Genomic DNA, 21,611 nt, shown 5'->3' on the forward strand with positions numbered 1-21,611 from the left:
CTCCTCAGGGCGCACGCGCGGCCGGTCCCTCCCCGCCGTGGGGCGGGCTGTGCATGCGCGCGGCGGCAGCGGCCGCCGGTCCCCGTGAGGTGGTGCCGCCAGCCCCGGCCGGTGCAGTGCTCGCCCCCCCCCCCTCCTCCCCCCGTCCCGTCCCGTCTGCGGTGACAGCGGTCTCTCCCTCACCCCCCTCAGCCATGGCGAGCGGCCGGGCCGAGGAGGCGGCGGCGGCGGCGGCCGAGGAGGAGGAGGAAGAGGCGGCGGCAGCAGCGGCGGCGCGGCTGGCGGCGGCGCTGCGGCAGCGGCTGCGGGGTTGGGAGGCAGCGTTGGTGGCGGCGCAGCGGCTGTTGGTGTGGGAGAGGCCGCTGCACAGCCTGGTCACCGCCGCCGCGCTCGGCGGGGCCCTCTGGTGAGCCGGGGCGGGGGTAGGCCGCGGGGGGGACCGGGCCGGGAGCGGGGTCTGCCCCGGCGAGGCCTCGCAGGCCGGTGAGGGCGGCTCTGGCAGCAGCCCGGTGGCTGTTCCTCCAGCCCCCGGCGGGGGCAGCGGCGTGTGGCCGCTTGCGAGCCCCCGGGGCCGGCGGCCGCCCCCTGGGCCGCGCCTAAGGTCCGTATCTGTGCAGCAAAGCTTCGCTCCGTCACGCCGTGGGATGTGCTTAGCCAGGAGTAACCCTGTGTTGTTTTCCGCCGACAAGCATAAACAGGCCCCTCCCTGAGGGGGGAAAGCACCAGGAGCTTGGGCAGAATTTGCCCCGCGATAATAAAATGCAGCTGGGCCCAACTGGAGGCTCGCCCAGGCACGTTTCTGGTTAATTTTTGCATCCATGTTTTATCGCTTCGCTTCACCCCATCATCACAGTCTGCAAGCCCCGTGGCCTCCTGCAGCCGCAGGCTGCGTGGGGCATTTTTTAAAGCCATTCTGCTTGTTAATCTTTTTTTCTGGAGGGTGCTGATTTTTCACACGAAGGCTAAAGCCACTCTGTTTGGACATGAGCGTGTTCCCCCTGCCCTGCCTTCTGTTCTCAGCCTCTCAGGCAGGGCAGCAGCACAGGGAGCCAGGAGTGTGAGTGGCAGAGCCCAGCTGTGGATGGGAATGAAAAACATCCTGTTTGTTTGCATAAACAGTGAGTCAGTTACTGGCAAAAAAAACCCTCTCAGCCAGTGGCTTTCCCAGCAGAAAAGGTCAAAACTGGCCGGGGAAAGAGATAAATGTTGGTTGCAGATGAAACAGGAAGGGACAGACTCTGAAGTCAGAGAAGGGGAAAGTATGTGACCAAACAGCCTTTGAAGTTGCTCTGAGGAGGCCACTTACATTCTGCTCCCTCATCCATATGATTATCAGAGGTGTAAGTGGTAGCTGGGTGCTTATTGGTTTTGGCCTTCTCTACCAGCTAGAAAGGCCTGAATGCAGAGTTTTGAAGTTAGTGGGAGGGGGAGAGGCGTGCCATGAGCTGGAAGGGGTGATAGACAATGATGGCTAAGGGAGGGCATTTAGAAAGGTCGAGAATAACAAAGAGTGCCCAGAATATGGGATGGCGGAGCAGGATTTAAATATCACGGAGGGGGAGGAATTATTTAAGGTCCTACGGAGGATTCAGTCAGCATCCTTCAACTGCAATCCATAAATGAGGCGGAATAGGAGGAAATTCTTCCAGAGCTGATGTGTTAAGCTACAGAATTGTTGTCCTGTGAGAACGGATAAAAAAGTTGTTGTTTAGGTCATTACAAGTCCTGTAAGCTCTTGGAAAGCATGTGGCTTTCATTCTGTGCTGCCCAGTGAGACAGATCTCTCTTCCAAGTCCTCTGCCCCTGACTGTGGCTTGGTGGGGAGCACAGCCCTTCCTTGCGCTGCACGGCAAGGTGATCTCCAACTCTGACCAGTATGGTACTTTTGAAATTAGCTATTGGCAAATACTTGCTGAAGAGGAGCAAGGTAAAATAGCTGAGTGGCTCTTCCTTTCTGGAGAGGAGTTTTTGTTAAAGGAGAGAGGGTGAATGTATTTTCCCGACAATCGTTTCTGGAGACACTTAAAAAGAGCTCTGAGCTGTAGGGAAGTGTTGAGGTTCTTCACTGGAGGAAAGGAGGAATGCAGACAGCCAGTGCTGGCACAGGCGCCACGCTGGGACGTTTGCTGTTGAATCTGTATGGAGTGGGGAGATAAACGCTTTGATGGTGGGGTTGTGCGTCTATGTGTGAGTAGTATTGTGTGAGCTGGTGTTTGGCTCAAGGCAACGTGTTGTTGAGGGACATGAAAGGTTTGATGATAGAGTCAAGCGAGCAACTAAACCATTTAAGTGCTAGGCTCTGATTAAACAGGGAGAGGTTTGTGATAGAAGAATGGGCATCTAGAAGCAGGTGCAGACTGTGTTTTGGTGCTACCTGCAGGTAATGCTGGACCTTGTGGTGGCAAACAGGACGTAAGTTTTCAGTAAACAAGCTGATTCTCAACGCATCTTCTACAGCAATTTGTATTTTCATTACCTAGAACCTCCTCCTTGAGGATTTGGAGGGACTTGCATTCATACGAGCACTAGCCTTGTTTTACAACTGAAGGAGGAGCTCAGGAGCAGGGGAGGAGAGCGCTGGGCGATGGCAGGTAGTCAGCTGTCTGGTGATGGGCAAAGGCGCCATTTGAGAACGTGCTGTGGTGAGCGTGGGTATCTGTGGAGTACAGTGCTTGCTGCAGCGGCTGGTAGCAGTCAGGTGTTTCTGCTCTGCCATACACTGAGCCGTATCTGTTTGCTCATCAAGAGTAGTGACTTGCTGCCTTTTTCCTGCCTAACAATTTCTCGTTTGACTTCTAGGTTGTTTTCCTCCACTTCCCTGAGACCCCTCTTTCTCCTCAGCATGTCTCTTCTTGGCATCCTCTTGCTGGAGAGGTGGAAGCCCAGGTTCCTGTTTGATTTCTCAGGTATGTGATGAGTAGTACTGTAGCTAGTGCCACTGTTCTTGTGTTACCAGCTGCTGGGCTATGGCCACAGCTGGTCCTTTCCTGGCTCTCTCATAGGTCACGTAAGACCTGTTCCTGATGTAACTGCAGGCTTTAGTACTGGTGCTGCCTCTTGCCTGTTGGTGTCAGGATTAGGATTATTAGGGTATATCCTAACTCTCTGAGCATGGGGAGGATTGTTCCCAGGGCTGAGAAGTTCTGGGGTAGCTCATTTTGAGAGTGGCTAAGGGGGTCTAGCTAGCTTGTCAGGGAAGCTGGTGACAGGGGATGATGCAGTGTTTCTGCTGTGTCCTTTCTCTTCTGCAAATGTTGTGGCAAAAAGATTATTCCAGGTCTGAGCATATATGGCCAGCTGCACTGGAGGAAGGAAACGGGGGCTGAAGTGCTTTAGTTAAGTGCAGTATGGGCTTTTGCCCTGAAGGAGGCAGAGCAGATGAGAGCCACTTCTCCCTGCAGCATGTAGAAGAGTGGATGATGAGGTCTGACAGCAGGGACAGTTATTGTATTGTACCTGTACTGCACAGCATCTGGTGTCCAGCTAATCAGTGAGTCTGATCGCTTGGCTTATCTTTCCCATTTATTGAAGGGTCTTTGCCAACCTTAGACACAAAAGCAACAAGAGGAATAACCTCATAACGGTGACAGGCGTGGATTGGCTGCTGTCTGCTTTAAGTGCCTCCTTCATTGGAGTTCATTAAATGACGGGACCCAGACCTGCCTACTGCATCTACTGCTGCTGTTCAAAGGCAGCTTGGGGCCCCCATCCCTGCCCCCCTACTCTAGGGAGGGTTTCTGAATGAAAGCCCCTCTATATGTGTGTTTGTAAGGTGCCCTTTATTTGACCTAAAAGAGTACTGACTTAAAGGGTGCTTTCACAGAAGTCCTGATAAGATTAGATATGTTTCAGCTGTAGTCTTGAAACTGTTTGCTTTGTGTGGTTCTGGTAACTAGGCAGCCAAACTGGACTGGCCAATTTAATTTCCTGCTTATTCACATTGGTTTTTTAAGGGCATAGTTTAAAGCCAACTCAAAACATCTCACTTGAAACATGTCCAGAAATGCAAAAGCCTGGTGTCCAGTACAAAATGGTTTCATTGACGCATGTGGGGGTAGAATCGCTCGAGCAAGTACCAGGCCTGTAGAAGTTATCATCACAGAAGAAATAGGAAATCCATACTGAAATCAATTTATATGATGCAGAGCAGTGAGGAATAAAAGAAAAACAGCCCCAAACCCCCAAAACCAAAACAACACACCAGGGGTTAGGCTAATCATGTGTCATCAGCTCTGCAAGAAGTCAGTGTACATCCTACCAAGCTGCTCCTCAGTGATGTTCTTCCCCATATTTCACTCCCTGCTGCATTCGTGCTGCTGACAGCAAAGAGCGGGGACACCTTTCTGATGTGCCTTGTTAGGTCAAGCCCTGATTTCCACATGGTCCACTGGACCATGTTTCCTCAGCCTCCACAAGGAAGGAGCGGTGCTTTGCATTCCTGAGGGGCCTCCCATTGAATTGGCACTGCTGAATGCTTAGGGGTTCTTGTGTGGCTCTTGCTTCCCGCTGAAGCAGAGCTGCAGCTTTGTGGCTTTCCTCCTCAGTGCTTCCTGTAAGCCTTTCCTGGAGATTTTGGAAGTAGGTCAGTACCACACCTTCGAGAGTTAGCACGTATATACACAAACCTCAGCTTGTGGCAGTTCTGTAAGTCTCGGGTGACTGCTCATAACATCACTTCTGAAGGAATGCTAAAACCTCAGCGTGTATTTTGCAGTTACTCACACACTGATCAGGCACGCGCTAACAGCAGCAGGATGCACAACCTTTTTAGGTCCTGCCAGAAGGGACTGCATATTTTCAGCTCCCACACAAGGTATTTTCTCCATATGTAACCACCTCTACGTGGGGTTCCACTTAAATATTATTTAAGGACTTAGGAAGCACCTCCACTTTCTCCTGAAATGGGTGTCAAGTAGGGATGTTTTCTGTGCTGTTGTTTGGCAACGGTGTTTTGATCAGTGTAGGAGAGTGTAGCATAGAAGAGTTTTTAGCAAATCCTGCATTGCAATATAATGCTAGTACTCCTTAAAAAGGGCCCCTGCTTTCTAGCTAAAGTTTACACACAGATGAAGAATGCCTCTAGGGGAAGCATTGAAAACCTGTAAGAGCCAAGGAATCCATCAGCCATAATTTGTCAGTACCACCATGTAAGCTAAACTCTTGTGCAGCTGCCTGGTCTCCCAGAAGAGTCTGGTGTATGTCAAGTGGTTTCTATTAATCCACAATCTGGTGTGAAGTGCAGACAGGAAGATTTCAGCTGGTCATTGGTGATCTGAGGCCAGCTGTGTGTGCCCTGCTTGCTGGCTTAGTTGTACCAGTGCTAGACAGTATTGCAGCACAGGTTGGAGTTAAGCCTTACCTCAGTGAACGTGTCCTGTCAGAAATGCTATAGGTTTTTTGCGTTTAGGCTGTTCCTCCAACTGCTGTAAGATTCCAGTGCTTTGGGATGGACAGCAGCAGACTACTCTACTACAGGAAGCAAGATACTGTTGACTTCAAAGACAGCTTGTGTTTTGCCAGATAGTTGAAATCACGTGAACACTCTGCAGCCTGCTGAAATGTTCTGCAGCTCCCCAAAACGTCTCTGAAACCTTCAGAAGCAACTGACGAGAATTGTTTCACTCCCTCTGCTGGCATATTTTGGATGGCTTGGATTCCTGCAGCCAGTCAGAGAGGAGCGTGGTTCCTGTGCCGTCCCGCTTACTGTGTTGCTGGCCCATCTGTCCAGCAGAGTACAGCAAGGATCCCAGCACCTCGTTTGGTAGCTGGTACAATCAGTATAGCCAGCCGTCACAGACAGGCCAGTGCCAAATGTAATTTATTTGGTGATTTAGTGCAGGTAATAGATGAGGCTTTGAGATATAGCTGAATTTCTGCATGCTGCAATTAAGCAGCTTTAGATTCCTGAGCACAATAACAAAATACAGCAATGGCGGTTGCATGAGAGAAGCAACCTCCCCATAGGCGTGGAGCTGCATTCATAATATTCACTTTGCACCCTGAGCTCCCTCTGTGAGCTGTGCTTGCCAGCTGCTCTGGCCGCTGTGCCAAGTGGCCATGGGCATAGGAGTGGGTGGGCAGCCCAGTCTGAGAGCAGTTGACTCCCCTTGTCAGGCCTGATTACTGGAAATCTGGGTCACGCTCTCAAAGAATCGCCTCCTCCCTGGGTGATGGCCTCCCACTCTACTGCACTGTGCAAGCTGGCTGGTGCAGTGCCTGCAGCGGTAGGACGAGTCTGACATACTTGGCCCAACGTCCTGTGACTTGGGAGAATGGTGGCAAAGCTGCTACAAGCAGTTGCTCTCTTTGGCAGCTTGAACTGCAGTCTGAAGTCTCACTGGGTGTTAGCAGCGCGATGTTCACCTCTTCTGTGCGTTTCCCTGGGGGAGTTGTTGCCGCTCTTGGGCTTTGCATCTGGCTGATGGCTCCAGGGAGGATTCAAACCCCTTTTTGCTCACATTGCATTTTTAAGCCCGTTTCCAACAGTAGCCTGGCCTTTGAACATAAACTGCCAACCTTTATTTTTAGTCCTGTTTATATGGTGACCTGCAGTGTGGGGCATAGAGTCCTACTGATTTTTAGAACCTCTTGGATGGCCTGAACCAAGTTTGCTCTGGGCCAGACAGCATCAAAGATGTATCTGTCCCTACCAGCTTTAGGACATTAGGCTGACAGGTAGAGGATGGTAGACCTCAAGGGTTCTTTGCAGCACGATCAGGGCATGTTAAATACAGGAGACTTATAAAGACTGTGTTGCTTCAAGAGCTTTGGTTGAGCCCTGTACATCTCCAGGCACTAGTCAGCTAGTCAGGACACCCAAATCCATGGGTAGCCAGGCTCGTGAGTTCCAGTTGTCATAGAAATAATTGGGGTTTTTTTCCTCTATGTATCTAAAGGCAGAGCATAATCATATGTGACCTCTGCCATTGAAACACCGCTCCTCCCTTCAGTACTGCACGGAGTGAGTCCCTGTTTGATCATCGCTGGGGTGGGTGCAGAGAGGAATGGAAGAAACTTTCCCTCGCTCTTATCCAGACTGCCAGACTTTAGGAGCATAGCTATATCTGTGCCTTGCACAAAGGGCTGTCAGGGGACATGTTGTAGTTCAGCCCCCGTCAGCAACTAAACACTATGCAGCCGCTCGCTCACTCCCCCCACCCCTGTGGAATGGGGGAGAGAATTGGAAGAGCAAAAGCAAAAGAAAAAAAAAAAACTTGTGGGTTGAGATAAGAACAGTTTAATAATTAAAATAAAATAATAATTATAATTATTATGGTAATAATAACAATAATGATAATATAATAAAAAGGAAAAGGGGAAAAGGGAAAAAAAGCCAAAACACAAACAATACAGCCGCTCACAACCCGCCAACTGATGCTGCTGGTCCCCGAGCCGTGATTGCTCCCTGCCTCCCCTGGCCAGCTCCTCCTGGTTAACATACTGGGCATGACATTACATGGTATGGAATATCCCTTTGGCCAGTTTGAATCTGCTCTCTTAGCTCTGCCCCCTCCGCTCCTGGCTTCTTGTGCACCCAGCAGAGCATGGGAAGCTAGAAAAGTCCTTGACTAGTATAAGCACTACCCAGCAACAACTAAAACATCGGTGTGTTATCAACATTATTTTCATACTAAGTCCAAAACATCACTATGCCAGCTACAGTGAAGAAAATTAACTCTATCCCAGCTAAAACCATGACAGCCCTAAAATTAGATAATTATACACAAGACTGCTATTTGTTACTTAATTCCATGGGAAAAGATAGAGACGGTGTGGAGATCTCTCATATTCGTGCACAGCGTCCTTCCAGGGACTGTGGTGTGGGCTGATCAGTGGGAAATGCAGCTCAGACCTGGTGCCATGTTGAGCTCTGAGATGGGAGCTGAAGCTTTGCCCAGCTCAGGGACTGAGCTGGCAGCCCTCTGTGAATGATAAGGGCTAGGCAGCTGCCTTGGGGATGGCACTGCCCAGATGCGTGGGATGCTGGGGCAAGCTGTACAATCCCTGCAGCTGAGAGCCCACATGCTAGTGGCAGGGTGCGCCTCAGATACGAGTGTCATGCCACATATTTGTCAACACAGGTTGCAAGGTGTGCTGGGGTACCCTGAGACCAGTGCTCTGGCTGCCCTGAGTCTCCACTGAAGCCTGCACAGCTCAAACTTCAAGCCAGTGATTCCTGCCTGCATGAGGGCACGGAGAAGGTCCCCAGGGTGCATCCCTAGCTGAGGATGATACATCTCCAGCTCTGCTCTGTTCAAGTGGTAAAAATGTGAGGTTGTGTTTTTCACTTGGCTGACTAATCTGCTGTGTTCTCTCTACAGCACAGCTGTCAGAGGAGCCAGGAGGGGAGAGGTAAGCTCACTGATGTCTTTGGTGAGAGGGGAGAGTGGGCAAGCCTTATTTTAGTGTGGTGATATCACCTGCCCTTTTTGCTGCTGTTGATAGACTGCATGGCTCCTGCTGTGAAACATTGGTTGCAATTTCTCCTGCTCTGGGAGCTGCTTATCAGCTCAGGAGCCACAGTTTCAGACTCTGGGGAAAGCTAATGTTCTTTCAGTAGCAATAAAGCTCAAGCACTTCTGATGTCAGGAACTCTCTCAGGTTTCTTCCCTGGATCTATTCTGGACTATTTTAAGAATCCACCAGTGAGAAGGAAATCCCCAAGACTGACTTTTGTAGGCCATATGTGGTGTCTGTGGTGGTGCAGTTTGCATCCCATTCTTGGCCACGGTTATAGGTCTGAGCACCATACTCTGGCTACGTTGGACTTTGTGCCAGAGGAGGCCATGTGACTAGTTGCACCTCCAGCGCTTCAGTCTGCATGGCTTTGAGTAAACCGCTTTGCATCTTGGATCTGTGGCATAGGAGTGCTGTGGCATGGTGTCTGCTGCTGCTGCTTGGCTCTCTTCCTGATTAAAGGAAAAAAAAAGTGTCTCCAAATCAAGCATCTTCCATAGTTCAGTTGAAGATGCAGTCGGTATTGTCAAGTCTTTGGTAGGGATCTCTGTTTTCCCCGCAACAAAACAGACTGTGTTCAAAGATTGTCTTCTTGCTCTTGTCTGTCTCTAGTGAGGGGGTGACTTCAGGGGCACAACCTCACCTGCTCAGTGTCCCTGAGCTGTGCCACTGTCTGGCAGAGAGTTGGGTCACCTTCAGACTGTACCTGCAGGAACTGCTACAGTACAAGAGGCAAAATCCTGCCAAGGTAAGCTGGAGATACCTGCTCTTCTCTGCAGGGGCTTTTGTTTCCATTACTAGTGGCCTAGGAGATGGAATAATGTCAAATCAATATTTTTACATTTGCTATCCCTGTTTAACATTTGCTGTTCATTCCTTTCAGACTTGGTGTCATGGGAAGCTTAAATAATGAGTAATTTGCTTCCAATATTTGTAAACTGAAACTGAACTTACCCCCTTCTGTGGATGGCTAGCTATACTTAGTTTTCTTTCTTAGCATGCAAAGGAAGCTCTTAGATTGGAAGCAGGGAGAAAAAAGGGGAGCCTACAGTCTCTGCTCCTTTCGCAGGCTCCGTTCAGCCCTTTAAGCTGGTCCTACCTATTTTGCTAGCCGAGATTGTAGCTAGCAGGGTCCAAATGCAGCGGTGTTTCTAAGTGCATGGAAACTTGTTGTAAACCATGTTCTGATGGCTGTGATGTGTGTTGTTTGGAAAGGGTTTGTAGGCAGGAGTTGCCTCAGCATCACAAACAGTAGGACAGACCAGCTAGCAGGATTGTATCAGGCTTGCTGAGGTCCGTTGTGCCGAAAGGAGTGGGTCACTGCTGATTACTCCTTTTCTGTTAAAACACTGTCTTAACTACAGGGAGTGGGAGACTGGGAACAAGATGGCCATGAAGTGTGAATTCATTGAGAGCAAAGCCCTTAGAGGGCCCCAGCTTTTGTAGACCCTTTCCATTATGAATTAAACCCTTCGTTGCTGGATTTAGTCGATATTTGAACCCATGCCTTGGCTTGCAGGGTGTCTGTTCTCACTTCTCCCCTCCCCAGGAGAATGTAGGACAAGCCCTCAGGGCTGCACCATTATACTTCACTTTTTCCAGAAGAGGAAGGCCCTGGTCTGGTGGGAGCATGGGTTCTGCTAGTTATTCTGCCAGCTGGTTTATTGTGAAGCAGTGGCACAGCATCTGGTGACTAACAGCTTCCTGTCTCCGTTGGGACAGTACAGGCTTCTCTTAAAGTGCTGACCTCTGCAGCGGAGATGTACTTTAAAGTGGCAATTTGCAGTACCCCATCCTAGGCTCAGGGAACTCCATTTACTTCATAAAGAACTGTTCAATAAAGTTTTGATGCATTTTATTGGGGTCTCGGGTTACCTTTGCCTTCCTGTGCTTGAACCTCTAATGCTTACAGCTTAACCCAGCCAAGCTGTCTGAGTTGTGACTGTCAGCATCTGTGAATGTACTCAGTGCAAAGCTGGTGTACTGACTTTGTTAGGAGCATCCCTCATTTTGCTCTAACTGGGTTTCCTGCATTGGTTGCGTAGGTATAACTCTGCCTCTTGTCACTTCTGTTTGTTCCTCTCTCTTCCTTCAGTTCTGCATGAGTGTCTGTTCAGGCTGCCTGATTCTGGCTGTAGTTGGACACTATGTTCCAGGCATAATGATCTCCTACATCATTTGTGAGTATAAGCAGCTCTCTTCTCTGACTTAAGCTGAAACATGACCTAACTGTGCTATTGATATGCTGGTAGAAGCATATTTGTGGTTTTCTTGGTGGGATCTGTGCTAGATTATTAATCAATACAGGCAATGTGCTCTGGGAAGTCTCTTGCTTTACGTGTTTGCATGCAGTGCAACTGCACAGTCAGGAGAGGGAGCCGTCGCTATAACATTGCCTTCCTCTTCTACTCACGGCTAGGGCTGTGCTGGTGAGGTCCCAGAGAAGCAGAAACCCGCAGTCTCTCAGTTCCTAGAGTGGGCAAATCTATACCAAGAGAGTTGTTAAAGAAGCTGCATGTTTAGCAAATAAGACCTTTCTCGCTGCATCCTGAGTCCCTGCTAACTCTGAAGGCTATCCAGGTGGTCTGCTGCTAGCCCATCTACATACGAGCTCTATGCTGCTACCCTTATAAAAGTTTTGGTGATTTTTAGTTTTAATAACCTTATTTCAAGGCCTCTATTGCATGTTGGGGCTGGGATGCAGTGGCTGAAGGGGAGGGCTTATGCTTCATCCTAACATGAATCCATATCCTAACAGAGATCTGTTAGGAAAACCTGGTTAATTGAGCAGCTTTGAATGAGTAAGAATAACCATGGATGAGGGTTTTGGGCAGAGTCAGATGGGAAAACAAATGCCATTCAACTGCGCTTCCCTTGATGCAGAGTTTCTTGCTGGTACCCTGGAAAGGGCTGGGTTGTGCTTGGTCTGACTCTCATACTCCCCACATCCTGTGTTCGCAGTGCTCAGCATTCTGCTCTGGCCTCTGGTGGTCTACCACGAGCTGATCCAGAGGATGTACACACGTTTGGAGCCTGTCCTGATGAAACTGGACTACAGTATGAAGGCAGAGACGCTGCACCACAAGCATGAGAAGAAGAGTAAGGATGCAGCTTTGCTCTGACTTTTTCTGGTGCCGTACTCCCAGGATGGAGCCCTAGCAAAGGGACAACGGGGGAGCAGGTCTGCCAGCACTGTGTGGTGAAAGGCTGCAGTGGAGCAGGGGAAACAGACTGAAACTTGAGGGTTATGGGTAGAGCAACTGGGCAGGTGATTCTGGGAAAAGCAAACGAGAGCAACAGATTACAGTTGTCTATGGGAACCGTGGGCTTCTGGAAACCTGTGCAGTTTCACAGGGTAGTAGAAGTCATGGGAAACTGATCTATAAAGGCATAAAATTCCTTCAGTCTCATGTAAAGCCTTTCTTCTCTTTCTCATAGAGCGACAAGGGAAGAGTGAACCTGCAGCAGGTGATGAGCCAACAGCGGAGACAGAGAGTGAGAGTGAGGCAGAACTGTCAGGCTTCTCCCCAGTGGTAAGAACACAAAATGCTGTACAGGAAACAAGCCCTCCTCTCTGGTCTGTAGCAGCTTGAGAGCCAAGGGGTGGTCTGAGTACAGCTGCATTGATAACGAACAGCAGAGCAACAAGTCACTTCTTTGCAGAATCCCAAGGAGAGAAGGGTTTTAGTTTGATGAAGGCCATTATCTCCAGTCTGGGTATTGAAAATTCAACACCACAGGGCTGGTGATGCAGCAGCAGGGCAGGGCGAGCCATGCTCCAGCCTCCTGCTGACCTGCAGAATTGATCTGATGGCTACACTTCATGTTCAGAGAATGTGAGCGTCTCCTAAAGAAATCAGCTGTCCTGGTGTAACGTGCCGAGGCTCCTCACCCCTGGAAAAGGCAGATGAGCAGCACTGGTGTCTCTTACGCAGTTCCCTGCTCTCAGTCAGACTGGGTGGGACCTTTCTATATGTGCACCACAGAAATGGACCAAGTGTCCTCCATTACAGGAGCTCTGGGTGTGTAGCTGGGCTGTGAGATGGGAAGCTTCAGCTTCCAAAGGATTGCAGATACTTCAAGTGCTGCTACTTGTAGAAGGCTTCATTAGGCCCACCATGACTGCAAAAGGGAAGGGGCGTTTTGCTCCATGGTGATCCCAGGAGAGGAAGAAGGATTAAAGCCTCCTGAGACTCCTACAGGCTGATCCCATCTTGTCCTGGCTCTTTTGGTTCCTCCACTGAGAGCAGGCAAAGCTTCAGGCAGTGAGTTATTGCAGGAAAGCCAGATAGCTGAGACTGTCCTTCCCTGGCAGTGCACTGAGCATTTTGCCCAGCCTCCTCTTGCCTTCATACTGTCCCTGTGCAGTCTGTCCAGCAAGGGACTTCTGCCTGGAAGCTCTGGTTTGTGCCGAGGTGCCCGTAGGCAGCACTGGGTGTTAGACACCCAGGAATTTGTCCCTCTGCCTTCATCCCATGCAGGTGGATGTGAAAAAGACTGCCCTGGCACTGTCAATCACAGATTCTGAGCTCTCTGATGAAGAGGCTTCCATTCTGGAGAGCGGGGGCTTTTCTGTCTCAAGGGCTACCACCCCACAGCTGACGGACGTTTCTGAAGGTATGTGTGATGGGACACTTCGCTGTCTTCCTGACCCCAAGTGTTTTGTCTCAGAAAAACTGTCCCTCCAAACAAAGGGAGAGAACCTAGCTATCTGCAGGGGGAAGAGCGTTAAAAGGAGGAAGCAGTAACAGCAGCGCAGCACTGATTACTGCTCCACAAGACAATGTTTTCTTGTCGCTCCAGCAAGGGAGCAAGGCCATCCACAAAGTCCTGCAGAAATAATTGCATTGTATAGTCACAGGCCCATATATGACGTTGGGTGAAACAGGTCAGACACCCCACCCTGTCAGACTTACAAGGTCAGGCAAGGACTGGTTGGTGGCGAGGAACGTGCAGGTAACCACTTGGATGTGGTCACCTGAGTGTCTGGGGAGGAACAGGCAGGTGACATGCTGTGAGCACAATTTCCCTGACCCTGTGGGTTTTAGTGGAGGGCTCTGGATGCAGAGAGCATGAGCTGGAGAAGGAAGTCCTGTCTGAGCACACAGCGCACAGAACAGGATGAGAAGAGGGACACTCCATGTGAGTTGTGCCACTGGGAGAAGGGAGTAACTGTAGACTCCTTCCTGCTGTGCTCCCAGAGCTAGGAGGGTGGCCAAAAGCAAGTCCTGGTGTGTCAGCTTGAAGGGAGGTGGGTGGGAGGTGTCACTGCCCTGGGTTGAGGTGAGGGGACCTGTGCCTTAATGCTGGTGCCTTTCAGACCTGGATCAGCAGAGCCTGCACAGCGAGCCAGAGGAATCATTTTCCAAGGACCTGGCAGAGTTTCCCTCCGTGGAAGAATATCATTCCAGAGACCTGGGACCACAGAGTGATGAAGATGCATTTGGTGTGCCTCTGGGTCCTGAGCTTGCCCACGCTGCCCATGAGCTGGACTCAGCAGAGGAGGCGGCCGTGGACTCTGACCTCTCCATCCTTCGCCTAGCATCTCCTCTCCATTTTGTAAATACGCACTTCAATGGGAGTGGGCAAGTGGCAGGAGGCAACGCAGAGCCAAAGACTGACCCCACCCCGGGCCTGGGCATCTGCATTGACACGCTGAGCGAGGAGATTGTCACCACTGCCATTACCACAGCGGTGCAGAACACCCTCTCTGCCCTACTGCGGTCCTCGGAGGCCAGTGAGGGGCCCTCCCTCTCCGAGTTCCTGCCCACCGAGCCTGAAGAGAAACTGAGCTTCCAAGCACAGCTGTCAGAGACCGAAGTGGTGGAGATGGAGACAGTGGCTTCACCAGAGGATGAGGAGGAAGCAGATGACTTTGAGCTACTGGATCAGGGGGAGCTGGAGCAAATGGATGTAGAGCTGGGGCTTGGAGAGGAGCAGGAGGCACAAGAGTCTCCTGCTGCTCCGGCTCCCCACTCTCCCACATTTGCTGAGCTGCCAAAGCAAGGAGATGAGGAGGAGGTGGCAGTGATGACAGCAGCTATGTCTTAGGTCTTCTTCATGCACCCCCTTTTCCTCCGTCATCACTGGAAAGAAGGAAGAACACAGGCGGTGAACGTGCAGTGGGTTTTTAGATGTTTGTGTTGACTGGGATGGAAATGCATCAGTGTTAATGTGCTGTGTCTGGAATAACAAATCCTTTCCATCCTTCTAGAGCCTGGCCTTCGCCGGCTGAGTGGGAGATGCCCCTGCCCTGCGGCCGGGGAGGAGCCAGCTCCTAGAAGCCTTATGCCACAATCGAAACACCAACCCCAGCAAACGCTTCCTAGTAATGGTGCAGTATTTTGGTCTGTCTTCTGTTTGTCTTTCGTTTTGCACGCAGAGTACTGAGCTAGCTGTAGCTGCTGCTAATACCCACATCCCCGGTAGGACATATGCAATCTTATTTTATTGGGTTTTTAAATGGCTAAAAGTGTAAATAATTTTAACTTTCGTTGGTTTCATCTGGGGGGAGGGGAGGGGTGCACAGTCAAACGTGGTTCTCAGGGGTGAGGGGAGGATAAGGAGTCTTTTGGAGGGGAGGGTAGCAGCAAGGGGACGAAAGCAGACGGGCACTGTGCAGCAAGGAGACCCCTTCTGCGAACCGTTACCATCTCTCACGTCACTGCTGGAACAGGGTGTCAGGCGATACCTGGGGGGTTTTCCTGATTTGAGTTCTGCTACTGGGTGGCCGTGGAGGTTTCTGTCTCTTTTTTTTTTTTTTTTTTTTTTGCAATCAATGAAATTCCTCCTGGCCCTGTTCAGTACTCTGGTTTCTTCCTGCCACAGCCTCTCTGGGGCACCTCTCGCCATCCACGCTGCAGCCCTGCCTGCGTGTCTGGCTGTGCTCGGTCAGGCGTCGTGGTCTGAAGACTTTGAAGTGGCTTGAGGGGAGCCAGGAGCTCTGCCACACGGCGGAGGGTGGGCGGGCTGGGGCTGGGGACGGGAACAGGGGGAGGAGGATGGAGGGAAATCCCCCCAAAGTCGGCTGCCCTGCGTGGGTAGTCTCGCCTCTGGCCAGGACCCGGTGGGCGGGGCGGGGTTTGTGGAGGGGCGTGGTTATGGGTGGCCTCGCTCCGTGGGAGGCGCGGCGGGGGGTGGCTCCGCCTCCCACGGCGCCGTGCCGGAAGCGGAAGTGGGCGCGGCGCGGAGCCGCCGGAGGTGCGGGGCCGCCATGGAGTTCCCGGACCTGGGCGCCCACTGCTCCTGGCCCGCCTGTCAGCGCCTGGGTGAGGGCCGGAGGGGCGGCGGAACGGCGGGGAGGGGAGTACCGGGCGGCCGAGCCCTGCTCCTGCTTCGCCTCGGCGGCCGCAGGCCCAGGCCTAGCGGCGCGGACCGTCCCGCACGGCCTCGGCGGAGCTCCGTGCGGCGGAGGATGGGTCGCTCTGCCCTTGGCCGAGGGGCGTGGGGCGGCCGCGGTCTTCGGTCGTTCCCTCCGCCCGCAGGTTCCTTGTCCCACCCGCCAGGGTGGAGCTGGCCGCCGGTGCCGGTAGCCCGGGGCTCTTACCGCCGGGACGGCGGCGCAGGGAGCAGGCAGGCACCCCGGGCTGCGGGGCGGGACGCGGCGGTGCGCCCAGGGGTCCCGTCCTTCCTTCCCCTGGGGCCCACGACGGCGGCCCCGGGTGGGTGAGCCCTGGTGGCGGCATCGCTCACCGCCGGCTTGAGGCCGGCAGCCCCCGGGGAGCCCGGTGGGATTTCAGGGTGCTACTCCTGAACCGGGAAGGGCACGTTTTGAGGATGAGCCCTAGGTAGTCTCAAAGACGTAGCTACAGACCCACAGCCCTTGTGCTCCCGTGCCAGGAGCTGGAGGAGAGGGGAGCTCTTGGCTTCCCTGGGGTCAGGGAGGCCCCCGGGCCTGACATCTCCCCACTCTCTGCCCGCTGCGTCTCCCCGCCACCAGACTTCCTCCCCCTGAAGTGTGACGCCTGCGAACAGATCTTCTGCACTGACCACATCGCTTACGCCCAGCACGACTGCACCTCTGCCTACAAGAAGGTAAGCATGGAGACGAGGTGTAACCCAGCCTCGTGCATGGAGCTGCTGAGCATTCCTAGCTAGCAATCAGAATAATCTGTGACTTCTTTGGCCACTTGGGCAGTCCCCCTTGAGACATGCCCTGAGTCTGGAGGCATCCCTGAAAGCCAGGATCTGGATCCCAGTGCTGCAAGCTTCCAGCCCAGCCTCTGCCACTGGGTAAAATGGTTAGGGCATACCCAGCCCTGCTGCCTTCCCTTCCCAGAGAGTCTGTGTGTGCCTGTTGCAGCTGCTGGGTCAGAAACAGCAAGCTCTTTAAAGGGTGGTGAGCAGGTTCTCAAACCACAGGTGATGCAGGATCTGCCGTGGCAGGCAGATCCTGAAAGGGAGGGAGATGGCCGTACAGCACTTGAGGTTGCCCAGCTACATGCTCTTGGCCCCCTTTTCTTGTGTCTGCAGGATGTGCAGGTCCCTGTGTGTCCCCTCTGCAACACCCCGGTTCCCGTGAGGCGGGGGGAGATGCCAGATGTTGTGGTGGGAGAGCACATTGACCGTGACTGCAAGTCCGACCCCGCACAGCGCAAGCGCAAGGTAGGAACCCAGCGCTCTCCATCTCACCGCTGAGCTCCTCTAGGTCCCTGCCAAAGCCTGGGGGTGGGGTGAAAGCAACACACAACCCAGCTCTGCCCTGGTGCTCGCTCTGTTTGCACAGGCCGAGGGCAGGAAGGGTTGATGAACTGGAGGCATACGCATCTGCAGGGCTTTGTGGTGTCAGTCTGGGGCTGAGATAGCGATGGGGTGGGGCTGAGCAGCCGCATGGAACATGGGGAAAGGTAGGATGAGGATGAGAAACTGCCATTAGGAAGATACAATCAGTAATTAGCTGCCCATTCTTGCTAGGAGAGGAAATTGCTGCAGGGAGCTGGTCCTGCAGGAATCCAGCCCAGTGGCAGCTGGAGGACTCTGGGCTGTCCACGCCACCCTGGCAGGGCAGGCAGGAATCATGGAGACCCTTGTCTGTGGAGGCTGAAGCCATAGTGAATTACTAATAAAAGAAAACTAGTAGTCAGAGACAAACTCCAGATCCCCACAGAAGTGGCACTGGAAGAGAAAGCTGGCCAGTGCCCAGGGCCTGGCATGGAGGGAGGGGACAGCCCCAGCCCTGCCGGGTGTGTTCCCTTTCCACTGCCGCCATGTTGTCTTTCAGATATTCACCAACAAGTGTTTAAAGCCTGGCTGCAGGCAGAAGGAGATGATGAAGGTGATCTGTGACCAGTGCCACAAGAACTACTGCCTCAAGCACCGGCACCCCCTGGACCATGACTGCAGCGGGGCAGGGCGTCCCCTCTCCAAAGCAGGGTGAGGGCCTGGGGACAGATGGGCTGACAGGCACGGGGCTGTGCTGTCAGAGGAGTGACAAGGAAGAAGTCGAGCTCCTCCTAGCCCATTGTCTGGGACAGCTGCATTCTCTCACTCCCTGCCCCCTGTGCCAGGGTGTCTTCCAGCAGTGTTCAGGTTTGTAGAGTCAGCGCAGCTCTACACATGGTCTCTCCTTCCTGCAGCAAAAGCCGATGGTACTGCCCATGGGCTGTTTGTTTTGTTCTTGCTTCCCTGCGCAGTCCCTTATTTTGTAGCTGATGATTTCTGCTCATCCTGGCACAGTGCTTTGAGGAAAGAAATGGCACTTGAAACTCTTGGACGTGGCTGACCCACTACATGGGAGGATGCCAGGGAGGTGGATGCCAGGGAGGTGTCTTACCCAGCTTCACCTCCCTGGGTTTTCAGTGCCCAGGGATGGCCCACAATGGTAAAGCAGTTGCATCCTGTCTGTCCTAGGCATGCTGCGGTTGCGAGAGCCCAGGCATCCTCCAGAACGGTTGCTGCATCAAGCAGTGGAGCTGCCCAGCCAGCCAACAACCCCTCTTCTCCAGCCTTTGCCAGGTATGGTGACGGCCTAACTCAGAATTATGAGGTGGGCACGACTAGGCCCGGCTTGGCTCCCTGTGTGGGATGCTTCTTGTGCATTGGCAGGGCTGCGTACTCATACCAGGGCTCCCTGCCTTGATCATAACCCAGCTGCTCTTCTGTTTGCAGAGGAGGCAGAGCAGCTGCGTTGCAGACTCCCAGCACCTCCCCTCCAGCTGTCATGCTGCAGAATGGGCTGGTAAGTGGCCTGGGCTGGGTATTTTGGGTGGTTTTGGGTGGTTCCTGTGCTCTGGGGAGCTACTGCAGCCACTGCTTTGTAACCCGTGCTCTTTAGGTGACCGTGGTGCTCCCCAAGTGGGCTTTCCCTGGCAAACGGGGATCCTGGACACTCAGTGGGGCACCAGAGTTTGCTCTGCTGCCTGCGAATGGCAGCTCTTGGCTGTGCTTGGTGCTCAGCTTTCCCAAATGGACAACGTGTGCTGGCTGTTTTCCTTGGGTGTTGTCTTTCTGTTCTGCAAGGCAAGGGCAGAGGAGGAGATTGGAAGCTGCTTCCCACTGGCATTCTTAGTGTGCTCCGTGCACTGGTAGGCAGGGCTGCACTTCCTTGGGCATGGGGAGAGCAAGCTTCAGGTCTGTCCTGAGCCCAAGGCCTTCACCTTGGCTGTGTCTGGCCTTGGAGAGGGGAGGTGTACCCACCCTTGGCCAGGCAAGACTGTGCCTACTGCATGTCCCTCAGTGCTACTTCCTGCCATCTCAGCCAAGCTGGTGATGAGATGCTTTGTTTCAGAGTGAGGAAGAGGCCCTGCAGCGAGCTCTGGAGATGTCCCTGGCAGAGTCAGCGCACAGCTCAGCACATCCACCCAGGTATGTTTTAGGGACACATGGTGTCACATCCCCAGCCTACGTGTGAGAGGTGCCCGGGGCAGAGTCATGTGGCTCTGGGATGACGTTCCTCTCAGCACGTGGCTCTGGATGATGCTTCTATGTGGCTGATGGGGCGGGGGGGTGGGTGGGGAAGGAAGAGTCCAGAGCCATCTCAGAGCTCGGTTCAGCAAGCAAGCTCTCTGGGGTGCTGAGAGGGGACAGTGACTGACAGCACAGAGTAGGGCAAACCATTGTCTGACCACTTGTCAGCTAATGGACATGGCTAGAGCGTGACAGAGGTGGAGTAGGGGTGTTCACAGAGGACACCTGGGAGCCCATGTCCTTGGGTGCATTGCCTGGTGCTGCTAAAAGCACTGTCCAACAGACTGGAGTTAACACGGTTCTCCTTGGCTCAGGGTGGTGGCTGCCAGCCCCAGCTGGATCCTCTGGTCCCTCCCCAGCCCCTGGCTTGTTCAGGGTGATCATCAGTTGCTCCCTGCCCTTAGCTGTCCTGGAGGGTTGCGGTGACAGGAGATCCTGCCACCCCGAAGGGCTCTGAGCGCTGGGGGAGGCCAAGGCACACAATGCACTGCTGTCCTCAGCAGCACGCAGGAGGAGGAGGATCTGGCACTGGCCCAGGCACTGTCAGCAAGCGAAGCCGAGTACCAGCAATCACAGCGGCAGGTGAGTGAGGCTGGCTGTAGGCTCTGTGCTGTGGTGGGGTTGATCCCAGCCTGGCTGTGTCATGGTGGCATCTTCCCTGGGTTCTGCTTCCTCTGGGCTCTGCCCAGAGGGTCACTTTTCTCACCAGGAGAGCAGCCAGGCCTGGGGCAGTGGCAGTGTCACTGCCGAGTACACAGCCCTGGGGACTTGAGCACTGGATGTGCCTCCTGGTAGGACAAAGAAAGAAGCCCGTCTTCCTTTGCTCACTGTGTGATTCTTCCTGTTACAGGCACACGGTTCAAAGCCATCAAACTGCAGCATGTCGTAGGCAGGCAAGGCAGGGTGTGCCAGTGGACGTGGGATCCTGCTTGTGCCCTGAGAAACAGCTCTGGCCTCTCGTGGATGCTGTGGAGTTCTGGCCTGGACACTGACAACCAGAGCCCCTCGCCAAGGACGGTGCACCTCCGCGGGGGCTGTAAGCGAGCCACCAAACACACACTGACAACTCAGCCCTAGTACCTGTATAAAATTGGTGCAGCAAATTGCTGATGCTCCTGGAGAGGTGAAGACTGTAGGACGAGGCTGAGCACACTGACCAAAGCAAGCAGCAGCCCAGGGCATGCACTTAGCCACACCTGCCGTGGCCATGTCCCAGCACTGCTGAGACTGTGGGGTGAGGTCAGAGCCAACCTGGGGGGAAAGGGCTGCCTGGGGACGTCTCTGCATGCTCAGATGTACAGCCAGGATGCGGCTGCCTGCTGCAGTAGTGGGGGACTGGATTGCGAGCTCCAGGGAGGGCTCTGCCAGCCCCTTAGCAAAGAGTAACTGTGTCTGGGACAGCCTCTTGCACAGGCATGGGACAGCTGAATGTGTGGCCTCCCAGCAGTTTGAAGGCAGCCCCTTCCCCGCTCCCTGTGCCCTCAGTGCTTCCCCTCCTATTTGCATGCACAAGAGCATGTTGGGCCTTACCCAGCTCGTCTGGGGCCCAGGACCCCTCTGAGACTGAGTGGAGCTGTTTCCTTTCTCGTTTAATTTAACAAGGGCCATTAACTGAAGAGTAACTTCAGCAGTGACTTGACTGTGCCTCATGTGGGAGGACTGCAGCCGTCTTCCTGCTGCTGGCTGCTCCTCTGCTGCCCTAAACTATCCCAGGGCCCTGTTCTATGCTGCTGGGGCAGGAACACCTCCTTCACAGCTGTGCTGTGGGGGATCCCCTCCTGGGGAGCAGCAGCACAGAATACCTTCTTTCAAATACAGCCCTGAGCCTGGAGCCAGCCCTTCCTTGCTGGTGTTTGGAGGGGGAGCTGATGCCTGGGGGAGGGGCGGGGCGGGGACTTGCCCTCCTGGCTTCCTGCAAGGAGGCCTGCAGCTGTGCAGAGTGGTGCTGCTTTCCCAGCTGCTCCTGAGCCTTCCTGCCGGCACCACTCCTGCCTGTAGGGCTGTGCCTTGTTCTGCACAGGGCCAAGCTGTCCCAGGCCCAGCAGGGTACAGCTGAGGACAAGGGCATCTGCTGGCAGTGCCTCCCTGGGGCGGGAGGTGGGTTCAGTCTAGGCTGAGGGAATGCTGAGACTCATCAAAGTGCTGCTTGGGAGAAAATAAAAGCACAGCACAAGGTACAGAGGCGCTCTGGGGGAGCGGTTGCTTGGTGTCCAGCCCAAAGCGGTGCATCTCTGTGGATGGGGCACGTG

At 53.5% G+C, this 21,611-nt stretch overlaps 2 protein-coding genes across 6 annotated transcripts; both read left to right on the forward strand.

Moving 5' to 3' along the window:
• The first annotated feature begins 34 nt into the window (after window positions 1-34).
• On the forward strand, window positions 35-14,945 carry RETREG2 (reticulophagy regulator family member 2). The gene is made up of 9 exons (XM_064451399.1): window positions 35-406; window positions 2,800-2,906; window positions 8,322-8,352; window positions 9,070-9,205; window positions 10,553-10,637; window positions 11,419-11,556; window positions 11,896-11,990; window positions 12,939-13,074; window positions 13,778-14,945. Exons 1-9 carry the CDS (start codon window positions 54-56, stop codon window positions 14,506-14,508), a joined length of 1,812 nt encoding a protein of 603 aa, XP_064307469.1. The 5' UTR covers window positions 35-53; the 3' UTR covers window positions 14,509-14,945.
• A 551-nt stretch (window positions 14,946-15,496) lies between these two features.
• On the forward strand, window positions 15,497-21,541 carry ZFAND2B (zinc finger AN1-type containing 2B). Of its 5 annotated transcripts, none has more exons than XM_064451402.1 (9): window positions 15,503-15,725; window positions 16,297-16,491; window positions 16,930-17,061; window positions 17,678-17,829; window positions 18,307-18,411; window positions 18,565-18,634; window positions 19,184-19,260; window positions 19,863-19,944; window positions 20,213-21,541. In XM_064451402.1, exons 1-9 carry the CDS (start codon window positions 15,558-15,560, stop codon window positions 20,249-20,251), a joined length of 1,020 nt encoding a protein of 339 aa, XP_064307472.1. In that variant the 5' UTR covers window positions 15,503-15,557; the 3' UTR covers window positions 20,252-21,541. The 5 variants fall into 5 exon arrangements, with proteins under 5 accessions (XP_064307474.1, XP_064307472.1, XP_064307473.1 ...); XM_064451403.1 differs by having other exon boundaries at window positions 15,514-15,725; window positions 19,866-19,944; XM_064451405.1 differs by having other exon boundaries at window positions 15,555-15,725; window positions 16,397-16,491.
• The last annotated feature ends 70 nt before the right edge of the window (window positions 21,542-21,611 follow it).

Source organism: Phalacrocorax carbo, chromosome 5 (assembly GCF_963921805.1).
Source record: "Phalacrocorax carbo chromosome 5, bPhaCar2.1, whole genome shotgun sequence".
NCBI lineage: Eukaryota > Metazoa > Chordata > Aves > Suliformes > Phalacrocoracidae > Phalacrocorax > Phalacrocorax carbo.